The sequence below is a fragment of the Nyctereutes procyonoides genome, unplaced genomic scaffold, assembly GCF_905146905.1.
Source record: "Nyctereutes procyonoides isolate TBG_1078 unplaced genomic scaffold, NYPRO_anot_genome, whole genome shotgun sequence".
In the NCBI taxonomy this organism is placed as follows: Eukaryota; Metazoa; Chordata; class Mammalia; order Carnivora; family Canidae; genus Nyctereutes; species Nyctereutes procyonoides.
In genome coordinates this window covers 47,926,356-47,949,638 of record NW_026575044.1, presented here as the reverse complement: position 1 = coordinate 47,949,638, position 23,283 = coordinate 47,926,356, and the positions used below count along the sequence as shown (strand labels likewise).

General features: G+C 44.0%; 2 protein-coding genes across 12 annotated transcripts in view; one reads left to right on the top strand and one right to left on the bottom strand.

Annotated features, from left to right (window-relative positions):
• The window catches only part of MTCL1 (microtubule crosslinking factor 1), a 131,458-nt gene that overhangs the window by 60,172 nt on the left and 48,003 nt on the right, over nt 1-23,283 (bottom strand). The window lies entirely within an intron of this gene.
• On the top strand, nt 6,501-7,025 carry LOC129508642 (ATP synthase subunit d, mitochondrial-like). Its single transcript, XM_055323594.1, has one exon. The coding sequence runs from the start codon at nt 6,534-6,536 to the stop codon at nt 7,014-7,016; it is 483 nt and encodes a 160-aa protein (XP_055179569.1). The 5' UTR covers nt 6,501-6,533; the 3' UTR covers nt 7,017-7,025.

Sequence of the window (23,283 nt, the reverse complement as noted above, 5' to 3'; positions counted from 1 at the left end):
ATCAAGCTCCCTGTGAGGAAGGAGCCTATTTCTCCCTCTGTCTGTATCTCTGTCTATATTTCTGCCTCTCTCCCCCCTAGTGGAGTCCTACCTCAGCAGCAGCGGCATTCTTTTTATTTTTATTTTTTTACAAGATTGATTTATTAACTATGATACATACCACATAAGGCCTTTTCAAATTTTTACACCATTCCCACTGAGACGAGTACAATACTTGGTAGCAAATACATGATTTTAAAAAACAAAACCAAACAAAACCACCTCAGCCAGAGATGCTTCAGCCTTAGTCAATGGCTGACCATGCACTAAATCAGGTTGGAGCCTCAAAAAAAACCCACGTTTTTGTTTTTTGTTTGTTTGTTTGTTTTGTTTTGTTTTAATAAATTAATTTTTATTGGTGTTCGATTTACCAACATACAGAATAACACCCAGTGCTCATCCCGTCAAGTGTCCCCCTCAGTGCCCGTCACCCATTCACCCCCACCCCCCACCCTCCTCCCCTTCCACCACCCCTAGTTCATTTCCCAGAGTTAGGAGTCTTTATGTTCTGTCTCCCTTTCTGATATTTCCCACACATTTCTTCTCCCTTCCCTTATATTCCCTTTCACTATTATTCATATTCTGTTTTGTTTTGTTTTTTAAAAAGGTCTGGAAATTAAGCAAACATTCCTAACACCAACGAGAGGATGTCCTGGTTAAAGCCCCTAAAATACATAGAAATAATTGTTATACTTTCTTTACATACAGTTCTCCATTTTGGCTGCAAAACAGAAATTTAGGCCCATGGCCAGACTACTAACACATATCAATACCATTAATATGCTTTTTTCTCAGGAAACTCAAAATAGGGATCCCTGGGTGGCGCAGCGGTTTGGCGCCTGCCTTTGGCCCAGGGCGCGATCCGGGAGACCCGGGATCGAATCCCATGTCGGGCTCCCGGTGCATGGAGCCTGCTTCTCCCTCTGCCTGTGTCTCTGCCTCTCTCTCTCTCTCTCTGTAACTATCATAAATAAATAAAAAAATTCTTTAAAAAAAAAAAAAAAAAGGAAACTCAAAATATTTGTTAATTCAACATATATAAAGACAATTTAACATGTGTCTTTTATGAATAAATAAATAAAAATATTTTTAAAAAAAGGTATAAGCAAAAATTTAGTTAACAATGTATATTTAAGGAAAGTGGATTGGTGGCTACATTTTCAAATGTTTAAAAAAATAAGATGGGTTAATAGATAAACAGATGGATAGATAAATATATGATAAATCATGTACAATAAAATGTTAATGCAGAATTTAGATGGTGAGTATACTAGTGTTCACTATAAAATTCCTTAAGCTTTACTATACGTCTGAAAATTTCCATAGTGTTGGAAAAAAATCATGCATATAGATTTCCAATTTCACTGAAAACAGCTGATACAATATTGTACAGCCACTAAAAATTATGATTACCAAAAATTTTTAATGACACGGGAAATTCTTCATAAAATGCCAACCTTTGAGATGTAGGATAAAAACATAAATTGAGTATCTCATCAAGATTAAATATTTTTGTCTTGTAAATATTTAGAAGCAAATACACTAAAATGCTAACAGGTCCTAGCAATGGGCAGCAGCACTGTGGGTGACTTCATGTTTTTCTTTACAGATTTTTAAAAAATTTCCCTATAACAGTCAAAATTATTTTATATTATTTTTTCAAATCAGAAAAGTTATATTTTAAGGATAAGAGAATTGAGCCATAATGCAAACACACCCACTAAATCTACTACTGTGTTGCTTGGGCCCCGTCTCCCCTGAAAGCAAAGCCCTCAATGGACCAATGACCTCAAGCCCTCAAGTGAGATAGAAAGGAAATTAAGCTAAGGGATTAGCCCCTAGGCAGGATTAGCTCTGTGCTGCTGGAGATCATCAAATATATTCTCACACAGAGGACAAAGGAGGGCCTAATGGACATCTGGGGACACAAATGGATCTGAGATTCTAATCACCTCCCCAGCTGATGGCTTCCTCTTGAAGAGGCTCCCTGACCAGGCAGAGGCTGACTTGCTGACCCGTGTCTGTCCTGGAGCCCTGTTATCTGGAGGCACCACTCAGCTCCATTAATCATCCACCAAAGGCACTGAAATCTGGAAAGCATCACTGGCTAGCATTCTGCATAGGGCCAATTCTGTCCCTTTGGTAAATCATCTGCAATTCTCATCTCCAAACCAGAGCACCTGGGACTTCCGCCTCTAACGCACACCCTAGAGTGACTGAAGGGGAGAATGGAGATGTTCGCCCCATGGTTTCATGACTCCTAAAGAGAGCCAAAGCTCTCTTTATTCCCTGTTAGCCTGCACCACCATTTGGGGACGGCAGAGGATTCAATTAGGCAAGACAGTAACTGAGCTTCGAAATGAGGGGCAGGATGCTACTTGCTCTTGCAGTCAGAGAAACTCCCAAGGGCCCAGGAGCTGTGCGGACACTGTTGGAAGGGGCTGGCCTCTCCTGTGTCCTGAGGTGGGCCAGCCAGTGAACACAGGGAAAGAATCATGCTTCCGGCAGAATGTAACCTGGAAGGAACAGGACATCATGGCAGGAATATGGGCCCTGGGCTGAGGACACACACAGAGCAGAGCAGAGGGAAGGCCCTGGGTTGGAGCAGCACTCTGCGGAAGAATGCAGACAGCCCTGGGTCCAGGTGATTAAGAGCAAGGAAGCCAGTTTTAGGATCTGTGGTGCTGACTTCCGTGAACACATAGGAAAGAAGCCTGATGCCCAAAACCATGCATATTTCTGTTAGCCTATCATATCGATGAGACAGATCTAGACATATTGATCTAGACAGTGCTTAAAAACAATCAGCTGCCAGACCAGGTATACCTATTGCAACCCCTCAAGAGTTAAAGCAGGGGGGCCACCATAAGAGCCACTGTCATCGGCAAAGTCTTCACTTCAGCCGACCGGGCCCCATGCTCTCACACTGATGGTGGCTGTGTCACAGAGCCCAAGGGCAGAAGGGTTCTTTATTTGGACTCAGCAACAGCATTTTGTTAGGATGGGCTGTATATAAATTCATTTGTGCAATCAAGCCAGATCCTAATGGCTTCTGAGTCGACAGAGGACAGAGGCTTAATCAGGAAGCGCCGTCTGCCGGCAAGCCATCCTGCTTCCTTTTCTGATGCATCTTCAGGACCACTGCCCACTGGGAAGATCACTCATCTCTGACAAGCCTGCGGCCTTGCTTCTGAGCCCTCGCCTGCCCCATGGTGAGCGCAGATGTCCCTGGTCCCTCCAACCTTCAGAACTTCCAATGCTCCTATTAAGCAAAATCACCCCCACCCATAGCAGCTTGGGTTGGGAAGAGTGTAAAGAAAGGGATACCACACAGGCCCATAGCACCTTATCTCTCCCAGTCTCCGGGACCAAGAGCAGGAATGGTGGTAATCTTGCAAAGGTTGCCTGATGCAGCTAAGGATGTGTGTGTGTGGGGGGGGGGGGGGACTATGCCTCACTTTGGGGTGTTTTCTCTGAAGCAGGGATGAGGCTATTGATGGCTCAGCGACTTGGGGCTGAGGTATCTTTGCTTTCCCCAACAGCCATCTGTTCAGACATCTCTGGCCCCCTTGGGTTCACCAGAGCAAGTTCCTGTTCGATGTTTCCATTCTCCTCACATCACCAAACCTTTTTCAGGTTTCCAGAAAGAAAGTCACAGCCAGGTGCCAATCCCTTCACTCCCACCTGCTCTGTTCCTGCCTTGCTCAGGCGCACATGTGTGACCAGCACCACACATCTACTTGGGAAGCCACAGTGCTTCAGAAAATTAGCTGGAGTTCACAGAAACAGTCCTCTGGAGGTTTAAGTAGCAAACAGTCTGGAAATGAGAAAATGCTGGTGGAAAGGCCATTTTTCATTCCAGCGGATGTCCACACAGCTCACACTTCCACAGGGTTTTGGTCACTTATCTCTGTATCCCACTAATTCACTCTGACTCTCCTGTTAGGCACTTTATTTCTTCCTTTATCATCTGGAGGACCCACACCTGAGAGCTCTCAGAGTTAAATGTGGAATTTCAATTTTTTTTTTTTTTAAGTTAGCTCTACACCCAGAGTAGAGCCCAACTGGGGCTTAAACTCACAACCCTGAGATCATGACCTGAGCTGAGATCAAGAGTCAGATGCTTTAACTGACTCAGCCACCCAGGCACCCCCTCAATTGGTTTTAAAAAGCTTTCAGAGTATGGCTTTAGAGAAACTTCATAAATTTGAATAAGTTTTTTGTATTCCAAAATTGGTTCATATCTTCATGAATTTTTAGCTTTTTAGCAAGCATGTGAAAACATGTATGTTTTGTGTGTAAAGGGTGTGTATGTATGTTTTGTGTGTAAAAGGTGGATGAAGACCACAGGCATTCATGTCCAAGTCAAGATACATCACTCATGGTCTGTGACACTGGGCTCGTTCCTTGAGCTTCTGGCACCCCAATTTCCATATTTAAAAGTGGTAATAATACTAATACCTATTTTATATAAAGGTTTCTTATAAGGACTAAATGAAATAGTATGTTCAGTAAAATGATAGCCGTGAAAAGCAAACATTAGTTAACTAATTATGATTCTTTTCTTATTAACATTTTCAGATGCTAATCATCTTTCTTCTCCCCAAAGTAGAGAGTAAAAACCATTATTATTCATTTAGGCTTTCTTCTCTCTACAGGACCAAAACCAATGTTCACAAAAATGTATTTTTCACTACACGAGAAACGTATGTTTGAAGTGTCCACTTTTTCAGCTGTGTGGTTTCTGTATATTCTTTTTTTGCATATGCAAATGCAATATGCAATATGCATATTTCCATTAGGAAATTGGATATTTTAGAACTTTAAATTCCTATCACAGGTCACATAAACAAATCTATTGTCTGTTACCAAGTCACAGAGGAAATTTTAACTTAAAAAGAACTTCTCTCCCACACTGAGCGGATGTTACCTCCATCATTTCAGGGAGGTGAGTAGGTCAGATTTTCTACAATGCACTTACGTGTGCCAAGAACCACTGGCAAAAATGCGCAGGATGAGTCAACCCATGAGGAGAAAAATGAGGACACATGCTCTCCCTCACCATCAGATCCTGTCCGAGACAAATTCTCAGGAGGCACTCCTCCTTGTGACTGACGAGGTTTTTGCATATTAACATAAAGTGAATAACAAGGCTTAGGGAGATGGGCTGAACAGTGGGATAAGGAAAAGCATCAATCAGGGGACTAGGAAATAAAGAGAAAAAATATTATGAAAGTTCTTCCACAAAACAGCTTCTGTCTTTGGTTTCATATGGAAACTGAGATGCACCGAGAGTGGGATGTGTTCTGGAAAGACCTCCTTGCTAGTCATGGCATCAGCCAGGTGTGCAAATACAGAAATCTCATTCGGATATAAACTAACATCCAAATGGGAAAAAAAAAATGAGAAAAGAGAGATTCCATACTTTCTAGGCACTCAGGGCAGGTCAGCCCCGTGTGTCCTGTTTGGCCCCCCATGGGAGCCCCACCGGCCTGCCGCCTGTCAGGAGGGCCCCTCTGGTGATATGGTTCTTTTCTTGGACACTGTTTTCCACCTTATTTCTAAACCCCAAAACTGTCTGGGTTTCAGCTGCCCATTTTCTTCCGCACAACTGAAAATGGACATACTGTCTGGTCACAAGGTCTCCCGCACTCTGCACAGATACTGCACATTTTGTTATGAATTGGGACGTTCTGAATGGGCTTGATTATGAATTCACATTCTAGGGTAGACATGTTCTGTGGGCGGCTAGCAGGCTATCCCGGGCTACAAAATGTAGAAGGTTCTAGAAACCAAAAGATAATTAAGACACTGATAAAGAGGAGGAAGTATGTGCAGAAACTGAAATATAAGGGAGCACAGAAGCAGCGGTGGTGATTGTGAGGGTGGTGACAGGCAGAGACACAGCCTACAAAGCCCTGTGGTGGGGCAGGCTTTCCCCACACCGCCCCCCAACCTTCTTCTCTCATGCTCACCTCCACCTCTTGCCTGTCTCCAGAGCCTCAGATCTCTTGTCCGTCACCTGCACACAGAGGGTCCCCACTTGGTACCCTTCTGCCACACCCTGTACCCCATCAGCTGATACCTTATTCCTTTGTTTTGGTTGCCACTTATAATGCTCCAGTCTCCATCCTGTGGCGGGGGGGGGGGGGCAGAGCCTCCTTAATCTGTCCTGAAGAATGGAAGCCATGTGCTTCTCATCGACCCCTCTCTCCTTACCCTACATCTGTAACATGCCATCCACTGCACATAATTGCTTGCATTTGTCCTTCTCCTCTGCAGCTAAGACTAGATCACCTGGGCCATTTTTTTGGAAGTCTCCCTGATGGTGACTACCCCTCATGCTATTTAGTAAGGTTTTCTTGGGGTGGAGGGCTCTGTGGTACTGCCATCTTGTTTATATGTCACTTGTGCATTTGCCAGATGGCTTGCCTCAGGTTCAAAGACCATGTGCAGTGGACTGTGGGCCGCCGGGGTCGGTGAAGGATCTCAAGATGGCTGGGCGAAAACTTGCTCTAAAAACCATTGACTGGGTAGCTTTTGGGGAGATCATACCCCGAAACCAGAAAGCCATTGCCAATTCCCTGAAATCCTGGAATGAGATGCTTACCTCCAGGTTGGCTACTCTTCCTGAGAAACCACCTGCTATCAACTGGGCTTACTACAAGGCCAATGTGGCAAAGGCTGGCTTGGTAGATGACTTTGAGAAGAAGTTTAATGCCCTGAAGGTTCCTGTGCTAGAGGATAAATACACTGTCCAGGTGGATGCTGAGGAAAAAGATGTGAAAAGCTGTGCTGAGTTTTTGTCCCTCTCAAAGGCCAGGATTGAAGAATATGAAAAAGAGCTGAAGAAGATGAAGAACATAATTCCATTTGATCAGATGACCATTGAGGACCTGAATGAAGTCTTCCCAGAAACCAAATTAGACAAGAAGAAGTATCCCTATTGGCCTCACAAGCCAATTGAAAATGTATAAACTTGAGTTGAGGAGAAAGCAGCCCCAGCCCTCATATTATAAACATTGGACGTTAAAAATAATGATACGGAAAAAAAAAAGACCATGTGCATTTTGTCTGTGGTGTCCATGGGCACAAGGGCAGATTTAACTATCCAGACTACACAACACAGCCTCAATGGCTGGTTTTCATGGCAGCAAGTGGATGCTACTCCCTGATGTGGCCTTCCACCTTCTCTTGGAAAATCTCAACCTCCAGAAAGATACCTTTTTAAACACACTGAGTATCAGAGATGAAAGTAGATACTTGCACAATAATATTCACAGCAGCCAAAAGATGCAAGCAATCCAAGTGCCTAGATGAGTGAATAAGCAAAATATGCTGTGTTCATACAATGGAATATTATTCAGCCATAAAAAGGAAGGACATTTTGATACATTGATGAATCTTGAAAACATGGTAGGTGATATAAGCCAGACAAAAAAAGGTAAAAATATTGCATAATTCCACTAATATGGGATACCTAGATGAGGCAAATTCATAGAGACATAAAGTAGAATAGAGGTTACCAGGGGTTGAGCGAGGGAAGAACAAGGATTTACTATTCAATAGATGCAGTTTCTGTTGGGATGATGGAAAGTTCTGGAAATAATGGTGATAGTTGTGCAACATTGTGAAGGTCTCCATGCCACTAAATTATATACTTAAGAAGGATAAAAATGGTAAATTTTGTATTTCAGCACAGTAAAAAAAAACAAAAACAAAAAACCAACTATATCTAAAATAGTCAAAGAGCCTTCTCCCTCTGCCTGTGTCTTTGCCTCTCTCTCTCTCTATCATAAATAAATAAAATATTTTAAAAAAATTATTAAAAAAGGGGGATTCCTGGGTGGCTCAGCGGTTTAGTGCTGGTCTTTGGCCCAGGGCGCGATCCTGGAGTCCCAGGATCGAGTCCCACATCGGGCTCCCGGCATGGAGCCTGTCTCTCCCTCTGCCTGTGTCTTTGCCTCTCTCTCTATCTCTCTCTCTGTCTATCATAAATAAATAAAATATTTAAAAAATTTTTTTAAATAAAAAATAAAATAAAATAGTCAAAGAGCCATAACAAAGCACTCCAAATAAACCTCTAGCAATGGATCACTATCGCTTATATTGTGAGTGTCACTGTACAATCCTGTGATTTATTTCATTTTCCATGTATACGATGCTATAGATTCTCTCTTTCCTTTTATGGCTAAGAAGCTAAGATTCAGTGGTACTGTTTTTAATCTGTAAAACACACATTCAGATGGATTCAAACTGTTTATAAATGTTTTGAAGGCAGCTTTTAAACAGTGACCAAAGCTTTAGCAAGTTTTTTTCCCCAGAGGCCTTGCTTTTTTTTTTTTTTAATAATGGCACATTTTAAAATTGTATTTTATGCATTTATGTATGTATTTATGTATCATCAAAAGTAGTTTTTCCTCTATTGACATTTTCAGTCCATACATTTTCACCCACTATTACATGCGGGCTCCCTTCATAAGAAATACATAATTTCCCTGTGGTTATAACTTACTTGTGGAAAAAAAATTCTAAAATTTACCAGAAAATCTGGATTTTTTCATAGAGGTATAAAATATTGAAACTTATTGGAAGGAATGCAGCGGTATCTTCTTCTACAATACTTTGCTTTTTGCATACATACACAGAAATACATTGCTTCTTACAGAAATGGGGAAGAGAACGGAATGAAAGGTGAAAAGTACAGACGCCTGGGGCTCAGTGGTTGAGCATCTGCCTTTGGCTCAGGTCATGATCCTGGGGTCCTGGGATTGAGTCCTGCATGGGGCTCCCCATGGGGAGCCTGCTTCTCCCTCCCTATGTCTCTCATGAATAAAATCTTTAAAAAAAAAGAAAAAAGGAAAAAGCAGTTGGGGAGACTGGAGGTTAACAGGGGGACAAGACAAGGGAACAGGGCAATCACCGTGTTCTGCTCCTAGACTGAGCTCTAGCCAACCAGCTACATTATCAGCCCCTGTGGCAACTGAGATGTCAGGACCCTGACACTTGCTTTCTGGTGGGTTAGCACGGCAAACCTGGTGATGTGACAAGACACCAGTGAAGGACAACCATCAGGCAGATTAGCAAACACGCTGCTTCCTAATAACCTAATAATTAATTCCACCGTAGCCAAACACCTTATATTCAAGATCTGTCTTCCTCATAACACCTCTGTGAGGTGGGTGTCATTATTCACATTTCATGTGTGAAGGGGAGTAACTCACTCACCACCACCAGCGGGACTTGAACCCAGGCTCTTCATAGAGCTGAGCTGCCTCTCTGATGAGGGAGCTTAGAAGCAAAGGGGGTCAGAGCCCCAGGTGGGCTGCTCAATGCCATTTTGACTGTGCTCACCTTCCAGGTGGACCTGTGAGGTTGGCCCAAGTCCCACAAGAGTATGCAACAAAAAATAATGCTGTGCAGTTGATATTTGGGGGGCTACAAAAGGGGCAAAGTGGTGGCTAAGCACTTCTTGTCCCACTGGAGTCACTTAACGTTTATCTGTCCTTTGTTCATAATGAGAGCAGAGCTAGCCTCTAAAAATGCTAGCCTCTAAAGGGGATCCCTGGGTGACTCAGCGGTTTAGCGCCTGCCTTTGGCCCAGGGCACGATCCTGGAGACCCGAGATCGAGTTCTGCGTCAGGCTTCCGGCATGGAGCCTGCTTCTCCCTCCTCCTGTGTCTCTGCCTCTCTCCCCCCCTCTCTCTCTATCATAAATAAATAAATCTTTAAAAAAAAAATGCTAGCCTCTAAAGATGCCCTAAACCATGAGCCCTTCTGGGCCCCCTCTAGAAGCTGGAATCCCAAACACACCACTGTCCTCCCCATCAGGACATCCACAGCTCACTGCTGTGTCTCCCACTCTGCCCTCCTCAAGCCTGGGCATCCTGCAGACCCAAGTCAAGTGTTCCTTGGGTTACTGGTGGGCACAGAAAACCTATTATAATAAGTTTGTTATTTATGGACACTACACTTTTCTCTAGAAATTTATGCCAATTATAAGCTTCTCTAAAAATCATGGGTTTGAAAGGACAGGCTTCTTTTTTTTTTTTTTTTTAATTTATTTATGAGAGTCACACAGAGAGAGAGAGAGAGAGGCAGAGACATAGGCAGAGGGAGAAGCAGGTTCCATGCACCGGGAGCCTGACGTGGGATTCGATCCAGGGTCTCCAGGATCATGCCCTGAGCCAAAGGCAGGCGCCAAACCGCTGCGCCACCCAGGGATCCCAGGACAGGCTTCTTTTAATAAGGGTCTCACCATGGTGTTCTGCTTTTTAAACCTCCTTTCTTCCCAGGAGACTGTTTCCACCTTGTGACAAATCAGAACCTCTTCAACTTCCCCATTAGAAGGGTCGCAGAGGGTACTGGGGGTAGGGGGCAGCAATCTCACATGAATTCAGAGCACAGAAAGGACAGGAGAAAGAACCCTTTGTCCCATGAATTCTTGGCTGCATGGAAGAAATCATAAGTAACTCCTGAACCTCAGGGAGTCTATTTCCAGCAGTCTCTGAAGTCAACTGTATTCTCTCAGAATTCCTCCCGAACTTGGTTCCTCTGTACAGCCAGAGACTAGCTAGGGCCTAAGCATGGGTACAAGTATTGAGCTCCAGGAAGAATCCTGAAAACATGTCACAATTTTCTTCTGCCTGGAGAAGCAGCAGCATTCACTTGTAGAGCTTTAACCACACAGATGCACTTTACAGAAAGGCTTGTCAGACACTGTCAATGAGTTTAAAAGCACTCGGCATAATCTCAGTACGATCGACTTAAGTCTTTCCACTCAAAGGCAATTTTCCTCCAAAAGTGATCTCAAATGCAGAATTACAAAATAATAACAATGCCTCTTAACACACTCCCCATCCCTTCTGACCTTGTATTCTTCTGTTCCTCTGTGATTACTATCCTGCACTGGTATTCTGGAGGAGGCACTTCTACTGTATTTTGCAGTCTGCAATAAGTGGAGAAAAGGAGGAGGAGTCGTTGAGAGAAATCTACACTGTTGGCATATTCAGCCCTCTTCATTTGTTTTGAACTTCATTTGTTTTGAATCCAGTTCCCCTGGCTATCCGCACGCTTTTATTATTGGCAACCTACTGTGTGATAACTAACACCTAATAACAAGAATTCACAATTCACTGAGGTCCCCTGGCTCTTGAGAGACAAATGAGTGCCTAAATACATAGTTAAGCATTAACCATTTACAGAAAACAGCACAAAGTAACACAATCATAGCTCAAGTAAAACCAGACTTCTATAGACTTAAGTCATATGTGTTGTTAGTATCCTCAGACAGAGTGCCAAGCTCATCACAGATGAGATTAATCAGTCTGAAAAAAGCTATCCATTGCCTTTACTCCAAATCCTACAGATGAAGAAAAACCCAGGTGATGGGCAGTGCTGTCATCCATATCTTCACCCAAAAAATGTAAAGTGAGCCACAATTAGATAACTGGAAAAATCTCTAGTGTTGCTTGGCATCATTCTAGAGGAAACGATTAGCAGAGTTGGTGCTAATATCTAGATTATGAGTCACTATTTAAAAAACTTCCTTTTATCTTTCTTGGATAAAAAGCTGACAAACCGGTCTTTAAACCCTTGTTTAGCCAATTCCATAGTTATAAAACCAGCTATAGAATATCTCTATCAGGGACCCCTGGGTGGCTCAGTGGTTTAGAGCCTGCCTTTAGCTCAGGGCGTGATCCTGGAGTCCTAGGATGGAGTCCCACATTGGGCTCCCTGCATGGAGCCTGCTTCTCCCTCTGCCTGTGTCTCTGCCCCCCCACCCGTCTCTTGTGAATAAATAAATATTTTTTTAAAAAAGAATATTTCTATCAAATGAACATATACAATTATGTTTATTAATGTATTAATATTAATAATACTAAAACAATGAAAGTAGTAAATGGACCCTGAACTTTATGGTCAACTAATATTCGATAAAGGAGGAAAGACGATCCACTGGAAGAAAGACAGTCTCTTCAATAAATGGTGCTGGGAAAATTGGACATCCACATGCAGAAGAATGAAACTAGACCACTCTCTTGCACCATACACAAAGATAAACTCAAAATGGATGAAAGATCTAAATGTGAGACAAGATCCCATCAAAATCCTAGAGGAGAACACAGGCAACACCCTTTTTGAACTTGGCCACAGTAACTTCTTGCAAGATACTTCCACGAAGGCAAAAGAAACAAAAGCAAAAATGAACTATTGGGACTTCATCAAGATAAGAAGCTTTTGCACAGCAAAGGATACCGTCAACAAAACTCAAAGACAACCTACAGAATGGGAGAAGATATTTGCAAATAACATATCAGATAAAGGGCTAGTTTCCAAAATCTATAAAGAACTTATTAAACTCAACACCAAAGAAACAAACAATCCAATCATGAAATGGGCAAAAGACATAAAGAGAAATCTCACAGAGGAAGACATAGACATGGCCAACAAGCACATGAGAAAATGCTCTGCATCACTTGCCATCAGGGAAATACAAATCAAAACCACAATGAGATACCACTTCACACCAGTGAGAATGGGGAAAATTAACAAGGCAGGAAACCACAAATGTTGGAGAGGATGTGGAGGAAAGGGAACCCTCTTACACTGTTGGTGGGAATGTGAACTGGTGCAGCCACTCTGGAAAACTGTGTGGAGGTTCCTCAAAGAGTTAAAAATAGACCTGCCCTACGACCCAGCAATTGCACTGTTAGGGATTTACCCCAAAGATTCAGATGCAATGAAACGCCGGGACACCTGCACCCCGATGTTTCTAGCAGCCATGTCCACAGTAGCCAAACTGTGGAAGGAGCCTTGGTGTCCATCGAAAGATGAATGGATAAAGAAGATGTGGTTTATGTATACAATGGAATATTCCTCAGCCATTAGAAACGACAAACACCCACCATTTGCTTTGACGTGGATGGAACTGGAGGGTATTATGCTGAGTGAAGTAAGTCAATCGGAGAAGGACAGTGTGTGTTCTCATTCATTTGGGGAATATGAATAATAGTGAAAGGGAATATAAGGGAAGGGAGAAGAAATGTGTGGGAAATATCAGAAAGGGAGACAGAACATAAAGACTCCTAACTCTGGGAAATGAACTAGGGGTGGTGGAGGGGGAGGAGGGCGGGGGGTGGGGGTGAATGGGTGACGGGCACTGAAGGGGACACTTGATGGGATGAGCACTGGGTGTTATTCTGTATGTTGGTAAATTGAACACCAATAAAAATTAATTTATTAAAAAATATGTTAATAAAGGATCTAACATACAAAAAAAAAGAAAGTAGTAAATGATAGTATTTAATACAGTAAAAACATATTCCTTTTAAAGAACTATGACACTTTACCAGACCACTGAGATATTGTGATGTGTGATAAATATGTATTTGGTCTTTACTGGTATTTGTCTTTCTGGTACAGACCTTGGAACTTCCTAAATGATAAAAGTGATAAGGGTGTGTCGATACTCATAATAAACCCGTCACCACACCTGAGCTTATGTTAATGAGGTGACTTTTGGAAAGCTCCTATATCATCTAAAGGGATCTTAGGTGGAGGCTGATCACCCCAAGAACCAACCATATAATAAGGGAACTTTTGACCCCATCCTCAGACTTCCAGGAAGGAGAGAAGGGCTGCAGATGGCCAGTGATTTAATCAATTGTGTCTATATAATGAAATCTCCATAAAATCCAAAAGGATGGGGTTTGGAAAGCTTCTCTAAGATTTGGGGAGAGTGATGTACTCTGAGAGCATGGAAGCTCCTCATCCTTCCCAAGTACCTCAACCTATGTATCTGGCTATTTCTGAAGTATATCCTCTTATAATAAACAGATAATCTAGTAAATAAAATGTTTCTCTGAGTTCTGTGAACTGCTCTAGCAAATTAATCAAACCCCAGGAGGGCATTGTTGGAACCTCTGATCCACAGCTGGGGGGTCAGAAGCACAGGTGACAACCCGGCCTTGTGACTGGCATCTGAAGTGGGGAAGCAGGAGGAGGGCAGTCTTTTGTAGAACTGAGCCTCTAACCTGTGCAATCTGATGCCATCTTCAGGTAGACAGTCAGGACTGAGTTAATTGCTGGGTGGTATGAAAAAAAACCTCACATATCAGAATTGGTGTCAGAATCAAATCCTCATAGATCACTTCAAAAATGCAAATGACCTCTTTTTTCGTTAAATGTGTGTTTCCGAACATACCTTTGTGTCCTGCAACATTTTGTGGGTCAGAACCTGAGGGCTGAGCTGTTTCCGGTCACATGCCCTTGGGACCTCCAAGATCTTCCATGAGAGGTAATATTCACACTTCACCTGCTCCTAGATGTTTCTGCTCCCTGGCCTTCTCTGAGTTTGTTACTGTCCCACATTTCCTGTGAATCACCTGTCACAAAATCTACTGGAGATTGTCCTGATCATCTTTAGTTCCTACAGTGACTATTTGCTATTGGGGCATCCTCAGGGAAGGAGGGGTTCCAGGGATATAAAAGATTTCCAGGGACATAACACCTTCTCCTGTAGAAGCTAAAGCTTCAAACAATAAATAGAGTTAACCATTGGAGGTAACTATGAGGTTCTAGAATCCTGAAAGTTTGACACCTGGTAGGAGAGCACAGTGGTGGCCCACAGGCCTCAGTAGTGGGAAAGTTAGTATTTTTAATTTCCAATTACTCTTTTAGAAAATATATTCTGCTTTTCCTGTCTCCTTAAGTGGAATTTAAAGAATACAGGTCAACCTTGTCCTCATGTCTGGGCTTCTATTATCAACTTTTGGGGGATTGCCAGGGGCTTTCTGGCTGACTATACCCTGGAGCCAACACCATCCCCTCACTCATCATTAGGGCATCAGGGGAGCCTTTCCTTTGCCCTGCTCCAGCCTGACCATTCCAGTGGCAAATCAGTTAGGGGCTGGGATACTGGATGATCCCAGACATTAAAAGTAGGGAAAAATCCAGGGACATCTGTCTTCTGCTCAGGTCATGATCTCAGGGTCCTGAGATTGAGCCTCGCATTAGGCTCCCTGATCAGTGGGGAGTCTACTTCTCCCCCTCCCTCTGCCCCTCTCCTAGCTCCTTCTCTCTCCCTCTCTCTCACTCAGATAAATAAATAAAATCTTAAAAAAAAAAAAGAAGTAAGGAAAAACCCAGCTAATATCAGGGAGAATGACTCTAAGAGGAGACCTTGCCCACTACATGCATCACCTCACCTGGCATTCCAACAGCTTCTCTGGGGCCTTGGAGCCTTTTTTTTAAAAGGACTCTGGGGTTTGTGACTCTGTTTTCAGATGTGTAAAGCTGACAACACCTGAGTTCAGATAAAGACACACTTTCATCTTTATCTTCTTTTTCTCTGTTTCCTGTAGTCTCTGAATTTTTTTTTCCAAAAAATTTGCCTCTATCCTTCCATATTGCTGAAACTCTACATAATGAGAATCTGAATCTCTTGGTGTTAATATATACAATTCTTTTCATGGCTAGCTACAGCTAAAATCTCACACCGTTCCATAATGGAAATGTGATAAGGGCCAGAAGTCACCAAACTGCCTTACAACCTCCTCAAAGTCTGTGACCCTACAAAAGGGACCACAGCACTCATGTGCTAAAGCTCAGGCATCCCACTGCTGGGACAGAGCTGTTTGCCCTCACTCCTTGCCTGCTCATTCTAATTCTGAATACAAGTCTATAAATAGATGAAAATGATCGTCTTTGTGTGACGTTTTATGACTTGCTGCATAACTTCTCCATCAAGCCCTGTTCCCTGCACAACTCCCTGTGAGCACACTTTCTGTGCACTTTATAGGATTGTATTCTCTCCCAGAGGTGACAGTTTGTCTTTCAAAGGTGCCTTAGACATTAAAAATAGTCACGACCCATCACAAAATAGGTCAGGTTATCCTGGGGGCCCCAGAGAGATATCCTGGAATTCTAAGAAGCTGCCCTGACATCAGGAGGATTTTCTGGGACAGAGTTGGTCCCTGAGAAAGCAAGGAGAAGGGCATGAGATGCCCATGACACATCCTCGGTAGGAATGAAGTCTTGCTTGGTTGTCACTCTCTCATCAAAAGGAACAATCACACACGCTGCAAGCATCAGGCCTGCAGAATTACCTTGCCTCCACCCCACCACTTCCTAAATTTGAGCTTGGCAAGCAAAGATAATCAAGGACTAAAGACCTTTTATTTATTTATTTTTGTTGGCCCATGTGGTAGTTTTCATATAAAACAACAACACTGACAAAAACCAAAGCCCCCAAAGCACTTGCAACCCTGACATCCAAAGGCCCCAGTCCTGGACCTTGTCCTGTCACTTGTGTGACGTCAGACAAGTCCTTTGGCATTCCTGAGTCACAGCCCCCCTGGGTAGACCAGTTATCTTTTAACTCACAGAGCAAAAGTGCGTGAGGAGCAGCCTGTGGCGTGGGAGCACTTGGCGTTACTCCAATGTGCTGTATCGTTCTACGGCCTCTCAAATGAAGCTACCTAAGGACCATGTTTTCAGTGACTTTCAAGTTAAGTGCTTCCCTCTCCAATAGGAGCAAAAAGTACTCAAAGCCAGGTGTGGCTCTTTGATATTGTCATGTAGAAAGGACCCAAGAGAGCTGGGGCAGAATTAGGGAGAGTTGTTTTTTCTTCTTTCCTTTTCTTTTCTTTTCTCTTTGCTTTTCTTTTCTTTTTCCTTTCAGGTGAGCTCCATCTGCAAGCTATTTTTTTCCCACCAAAAAGCCTGAAATACTAAACACTGTTTCCATAAATACTCCTATGCTTCACACATCAGAGAGACAGAGGCAGAGAGAAATGAAGAACAAGAGACCATTACAAGAGGCAGAGAATTGGGCAGGGGCGGAGGGAGGCAGTAGCAGGTAGTAGGCATTCTGCAGAACTACATGCATCTGCACTACAGCTATTAGCAACCACAGTGGCTTTGGCTACAGGAATACATACCAACTAAAAAATATGTAACCATTCTTGATAGAAATGTTATAAAATGATTTGGTTCAGTTTTCCCTCTGACATCAATGGTATTTCATTATGGAGCACTTGATAGGTTGACTTGGTCATTCCAGGTAAGCCTGTCTCATTATTCTAGTATGTTCTAAAACCAAGGACAAGGACTGAGTCATCCACTGCCACCATACTTCCAGTGGTGCCTGGTGGAATGTTATGCACACTGGAGATATTTTATAGATTACTGTTAAAGTGGGGGTGGTATTTTTCCAAGCAGTTGCTTCACAGGGTCTATAGGAAAAGCAACAGGATTCTCAAATAGTTTGAAATAAGAGGTTCTATATATTTTAAATTTGTAATCTATATAACCAAATTAAATGCTGTGAAATGGTTCTTCATTAAACAGATGCAATTTTCAAAACTCCTCTCAGATGTATGGCATCATCATATATTTATATTTTCATATCATTAGAAGACCATCTAGGGACGCCTGGGTGGTTCAGCGGTTGAGCATCTGTCTGCCTTCGGCTCAGGGTGTGATCCTGGAGTCCCAGGATCGAGTCCCATGTCAGGCTCCCTGCATGGAGCCTGCTTCTCCCTCTACCTGTGTCTGTGCCTCTCTCTCTGTGTCTCTCACGAATGAATAAATAAAATCTTAAAAAAATAAAAGAAGACTGTCTCCACGGGTCTCTCACATTTCTACTTTTCTTGTTTTGTTTTTAAGTCTTTATTTATTTGAGAGAGAGAAAGAAAGAGAGAGAAAGAGAGCAAGAGAGAACGAGCATAAGTGGAGAGGGGCCGAGGGAGAAGCAGACTCCCTGCTGAGCAGGGAGTCTGACGTGGGCTTGATCCCAGGACTCCAGGATCCTGACTTGAGCCGAAGGCAGATGCTTAACCAACTGAGCCCAGCAGTAGACTAGTCAGTGTCCCGAGCACATATAAGGTGGACAAGGCTAAACTATGATGTAGGGCAGGTGTATTTTCGACTTATGTTTTCAACTTACGATGAACCCATCGTGTTTATTGGAAAATAACACACTGTGAGTCAAGATCTGTATTTTGATGTTCTCACTTAAAACACTGGATGATGTTTTAATTTTATCTCAGTTTCCAAGTCAACCCTGCTTTGGCATCATCTCCCAGATCAGCCCCCTCCTCTCTGTCATCAAGATGTCCCAGATTCAAAGCACTGGAGTACTCTCCAGCTCTCTTCCCTTCGTTTTGCTCTTACAGGCTCAGTCTCCTTTGAAGATACTTCCACTTTTATCATTCCTCTTCCTCTTCAGCTTCACTATCCCAACCCAGCTCTTCACCAGCTCATGCTCAGGTCAGTGAAATAGCTGTCCAAAGAGATCCCACTGACTCCATCTGCCCCAACTCAAACCATTTCTAACCTAACCTAGTCATCAACATGACAACAACAAAAAAATACTTTTTCATTATGATGTCTCCCTCTTCCAAAAAAGTCAATGGCTCTCCTCGAGCAAGCAGCTAAGTCTGCTTATGCTGCACCTGCCCCGTATCTCATCCAACACGTATCCCAGCCTGAGCTGGATCTGTGGGATCCAGAACAGTAAGATAGTTTGCTCTGGGTCTTGACTGTTTAAGGTATGCACCCAAAGCCCCCAAGAATAAAAAGTGATGGTTTTCAGTGTTCATATATAGGAAATGAGCATCAAAACCAGCACTGCAGTGGGAAATCATTTCAGGAAATTTAAATTACCTTGTTACAAAACAGTATCAACCTAGGGCAACTGGGTGGCTCAGTTGGTTAAGCATCTGCCTTCAGCTCAGGTCATGATCTCCACGTTCCTGGGATTCAGTCCCATATCGCATCAGGGCTCTCTGCTCAGTGGGGAGTCTGGTTCCCCCTCTCCCTCTGCCCTTTCCCCCAGCTTTCTTTTGCCAGAACACATAGAAGCTACGTCCAAACACGTTCAAAAGTTCCTTATAAACACTCAAGTCAAACTGCACAATCAGCAACAGCCTGAGCCTTACAAACCTCTGTTTTGCACAAATATTTTCTTCTCAGTAAAATCCAGACAACATAACCCATGTGCTGAGAGACATGTACGTGGAGCAGGAAAACGCTCAGCCACATGTCCACACCCACTTGTCCTGTTTTGGGTTTGGTGCCCAGAGCATCCACCTAGCCAACCCTGAGCAACGCCGTGGGGACCCGCAGGGTGGACCTGGCCAAGATGCCCGCTGCACGGTGATGCAGCATGCTCCCTGACAGCTTCTCACCATCTTCCCCATCACTGTTTCCCACTGCATGTCAACATACAAATAGAAGGTGGCACTGCAGGCCTCAGCCCCAGCAGAGTTGCAGGTGACTACCCTGTGACTCCCTAAATAAGTTTTTATAGGCCAGTTGCTTCATTGTAATGAAGAAAAAGTACTCTAATTAGCCAAGAACTCCCTCAAGTCAGATGGATAATCTGATTATAGCTGCAATGGATTCAGAAAGTATGTTAATAATCTCATCACAACTCCTCCCACACCGAGAAAAAAATGTTCTCAGGTCTTTTGCAGAGCAGTGTCCTCTGGATTCACTCATTTGAGGTCCAACTCCGTAACCAAACGGAGCTGGTTTGGAAGAGATGGTGACCTTCGAGAACTCCTCACTGCTCTCTATCTGATTAGAGGATAGATAATTTCTTCCTCACCCACCCAGCCAGCCAGGAGACAAGCACGCACTGCCCTGGTGCTGAGGACCCAGCCCTCAGCCAGAGACACAAAGAGGGGCAGCAGGGCCCCGCCCTCAAGCAGGGCGTGCTCCAGATCTGGGCGTGCTCCAGGTCTGGGCTCGCTCCAGGCCTGTCCGGCTTTGGCAGTCAGATGCATTTAGCCAACCAGCTGACAACAACTTTAATATTCTCTATGGATTACCAGAAACAAAGTCAAAATGTATTTTTATGTCAGCAGATCTTTACCCCATTCAAACATCAGAACAGTTAGGTGCTAGTATCTTTATTTTATAGTTGCTGACACTGAAGTTCAAATACTCAAAGCAACCTGCCTCAGTCACCTAGTTACAAAGTGACAGAGGACGGTCAGACGTCCCCACAGTGCCAGGCCTGGGCTCTACAGCACCATATACCAGTTTTCACGGAAGACAGTGTTCGCACAAGTGTTTAGCAGGTTGCAAAAGCCTTTACTAGCTAATGGACCTGCTGCTATGGCACCTGCCTTGGCTCAGGCTGCTCTTCTCATTTAGATCACCTCACACAGCCTCCTAATCGGCGTCTCTTCTCCTGCGTCATTCTACTGTCATTCTGCTGCCAGTTATCTTCCCAACAATGGCTCTGATGGTGTTAGGCCCCTTTTGAAATCCTCTTGTGGTGCCTCACTGCCTTCAGAATAACCTCCCACGCTCTGAGCCCAGACAACAGATTCATGTGGTCTATCCTTGGCCAGCCTGACCTGTCCAGTCTCACCTCTGGCCACTCTACACGCCACATCCCTCTTGGTCCCACACAGTCTGAGTCTCAGCTTCCCCTCCTAGTGCTCCCTTACTGTGATGTGACTTCATTACCGCTAGGGCCCATGGCCAGGGCCGCTGCACTTGGGTGTGCTGCGGTTCACCTGCTATTCTCTCATTGCTCTTTAATGTCGCTATGAACTAAGTTTGGAGACACTGCGCAGAGAAGAATGTCCCGGAAATGGAAAATGCTGCTGGCTGATCAAAAGTACCACCTTTTGCTGCTGCCAAACAGATAAGGTAAGTGGCCAAATATCTCGGAAGGTCATCTGAGGTAAGGCCAGGGTCTCCATTTATAACAGAACTAAAAGTAGAGATGAAGCATGACATTGTGAGGGTGGCATCACATGCCAGTGGGGCCAGCAGAGGACACTTCGTTTGTCCTTGTGCATGAGAAAGTACTTTGAAACTTAAGTGATCATGACAAGCCCTTAGAAGGAGCTGTGATCACCCAGGATGACTGGCTATAATATGCAAGGATCCCATTCTGGTCCCAGTTTACAAATCAACAAAGTCTTGCACAGTGGGAAAAATTCAGGCCCCCGGTGCCTAATGCCAGGCTAAGAAGTTTACTTCACTTGCCAGAAAGCAAGCCCCAGTGTTTTCTGAGCCTGGAAGTGCCCGCCATGGGAGCTCTTTAGGATGAGCCACAGGGCAGCTCTGTGCAGAGCTGAGTGGAGGGGCGGAACAAGGCAAGGGTCCCTCACGGGAACAGTTTGAGTGTGAGCCTCAGAGAATGGAACAGAAAGGGCACAACCAGGGACCCTGACATTTTGAGGATCTTGCTTTGGAAACTGAAGACCAGTGGTACCACCACAACACAGAAATGAGGAAGGGGAGCTGGCATGTGGACAATGTCCAGCTGGCTCTCTGGGCAACCTGAGGGAGCCCCCCACCTCTCTCAGCAGGATTTCAGGAGGGGTACAGAAGGGAGAGGTGGTGAGGAACAGAGCCCCAGGACTGTGCTGCTCAAGCTGTCTCTCTAGGAGCAATTTAAGAAAAATACAATAAAATGAATTTCTGAAAAAAAAGAAATAGAAAATGCAAGCACAAGTTCTGTGCCTAGATGACACAGCAGTGTGAAATTCCTGTAAGAATTTCTAAGGATTTACTGTCCATTTCTGTGCCTGCTTCAGTGTTGTGGGTTGAATTGTGTCTCCCAGAAAGATACACCAAAGTCCTAATCCCCACTACCTAGGAATGTACCCTTGGTTAGAAATAGGGTCTTTATAGGTAAATCAAGTTAAGATGGATTCATATGGAGTAGGGTGGGCCTTAATCCAATATTACTCATGTCCTCGTCAGAAGAGGAGAAGAGACAGAGATAGATGCACAGAGGGAAGGTGCCCTGGTAATACATCAGAGGTAGAGTTTGTAGTTGGGTAGCTATAAGCCCAGGACTGCCCAGAAATGCCCAGGGACACAAGAAGTGAAGAGGGAAGCATGGAATGGATTCTCCTTTAGAGCCTGCAGAGAGAGTATGGCCCTTGCAACACCCTGATGTCAGACTTCTAGACTCCAGATCTGTGAGAGAATACATTTCTGGCTTTTAAGATGCCCAATTTGTGGCACTTTGTGATGACAACCCAGGGCAACCAGGTAGTACCCGGGGTGGGGAGACTGGCCAGCACCAGGGGTCTGGTAGGGAAGGTCTGGGGCTCTGGACCTAGCAACTCCAGAAGGTTGGTCTTCCTCTCAGATTTTCACTGGCAAGAGCCAGCCATTACAGATGCCTGGGAACAATGAGCTCCATGATGACAAGTGGGCCCCTCGTGACAAGGCCCAGTGTTAGTGGAGAGAAGGAAACTGGCAAGTTCATACCCCTAAGCTAAACCTTAAACTGGCTCCCCTGTCTGTTCAGCTTCTGTCTTCCTTTCTCTGAGAATGGAAAAGCAATCTTTTTTGCATTTACAGTGTCATGAGGACAGACCTTTCCCATGAAAAGCCCAGAGAAGTCAGCCCAATTAAAAAAAAAAATACCACTGAAGGTACACCCAATCCTCAGGTATTTCTTCATTACTGTTGGATATAATGAGGTAATTCTCTGTTTACTCATCCCACATCAATAACCCACACCCATCACTTCAGGCACTCTGGGTTCGGCCACAGTGAAGACTCCACTCTTTGGGGAGTGAGGCTGAGAACCTTCCAGCAGGGTCTGCAGATCCCAAAAGTGCAGATACCCTGGGAAAAAGCTTCCTCATAAGAAGGAAAACCACCAATTTACTTCCAACCTTATTTTAACTCTAAATAGAATAAGGAACTGTGTGGGAAAGCACCTGCTTTAATATCTCCAGGTTTTTCAGGATTGAAATTGTGTGGGACCCCCTCTCTGCTCCCCAAATAACAACTCTGATACCAGCACTGAGAGCTCATGCATATGTCCTAGGCAATCCAGACATATCATCTCAAGTCCTCACGATAAGCTGGCTAGATAGGCACGAGTGACTTCAATTAGAAAAGAAAATGCCAGCCTCCCAGAAAACATCACTTCCAGTGGAGACACGATGGGAAAAGAGGTCACGAAAATACCTGCCAATGGGTGAAACAGATGAAGGGGATTAAGAGCACACCAAACATGATGAGTACCAAGTAATGCAGGGATTCAGTAATGCTGAATCACTATACTGTGCACTTGAAACTAATACAACACTGCATGTTAATTATATCTCAATGAAAAAAAGTTACAATTAAAAACAATCTGTCACATGGGGGGTACCTGGGTGGCTTAGTCGGCTAAGTGTCTGCCTTCTGCTGAGGTCCTGATCCCGGGGTCCTGGGATGGGGCCCCTTGTTGGGCTCCCTGCCCAGCGA

What these genes read in the sequence shown, in the direction of transcription:
- LOC129508642 (XM_055323594.1), top strand. Translation starts at nt 6,534, where the DNA reads ATGGCTGGGCGAAAACTTGCTCTAAAAACCATTGACTGGGTAGCTTTT.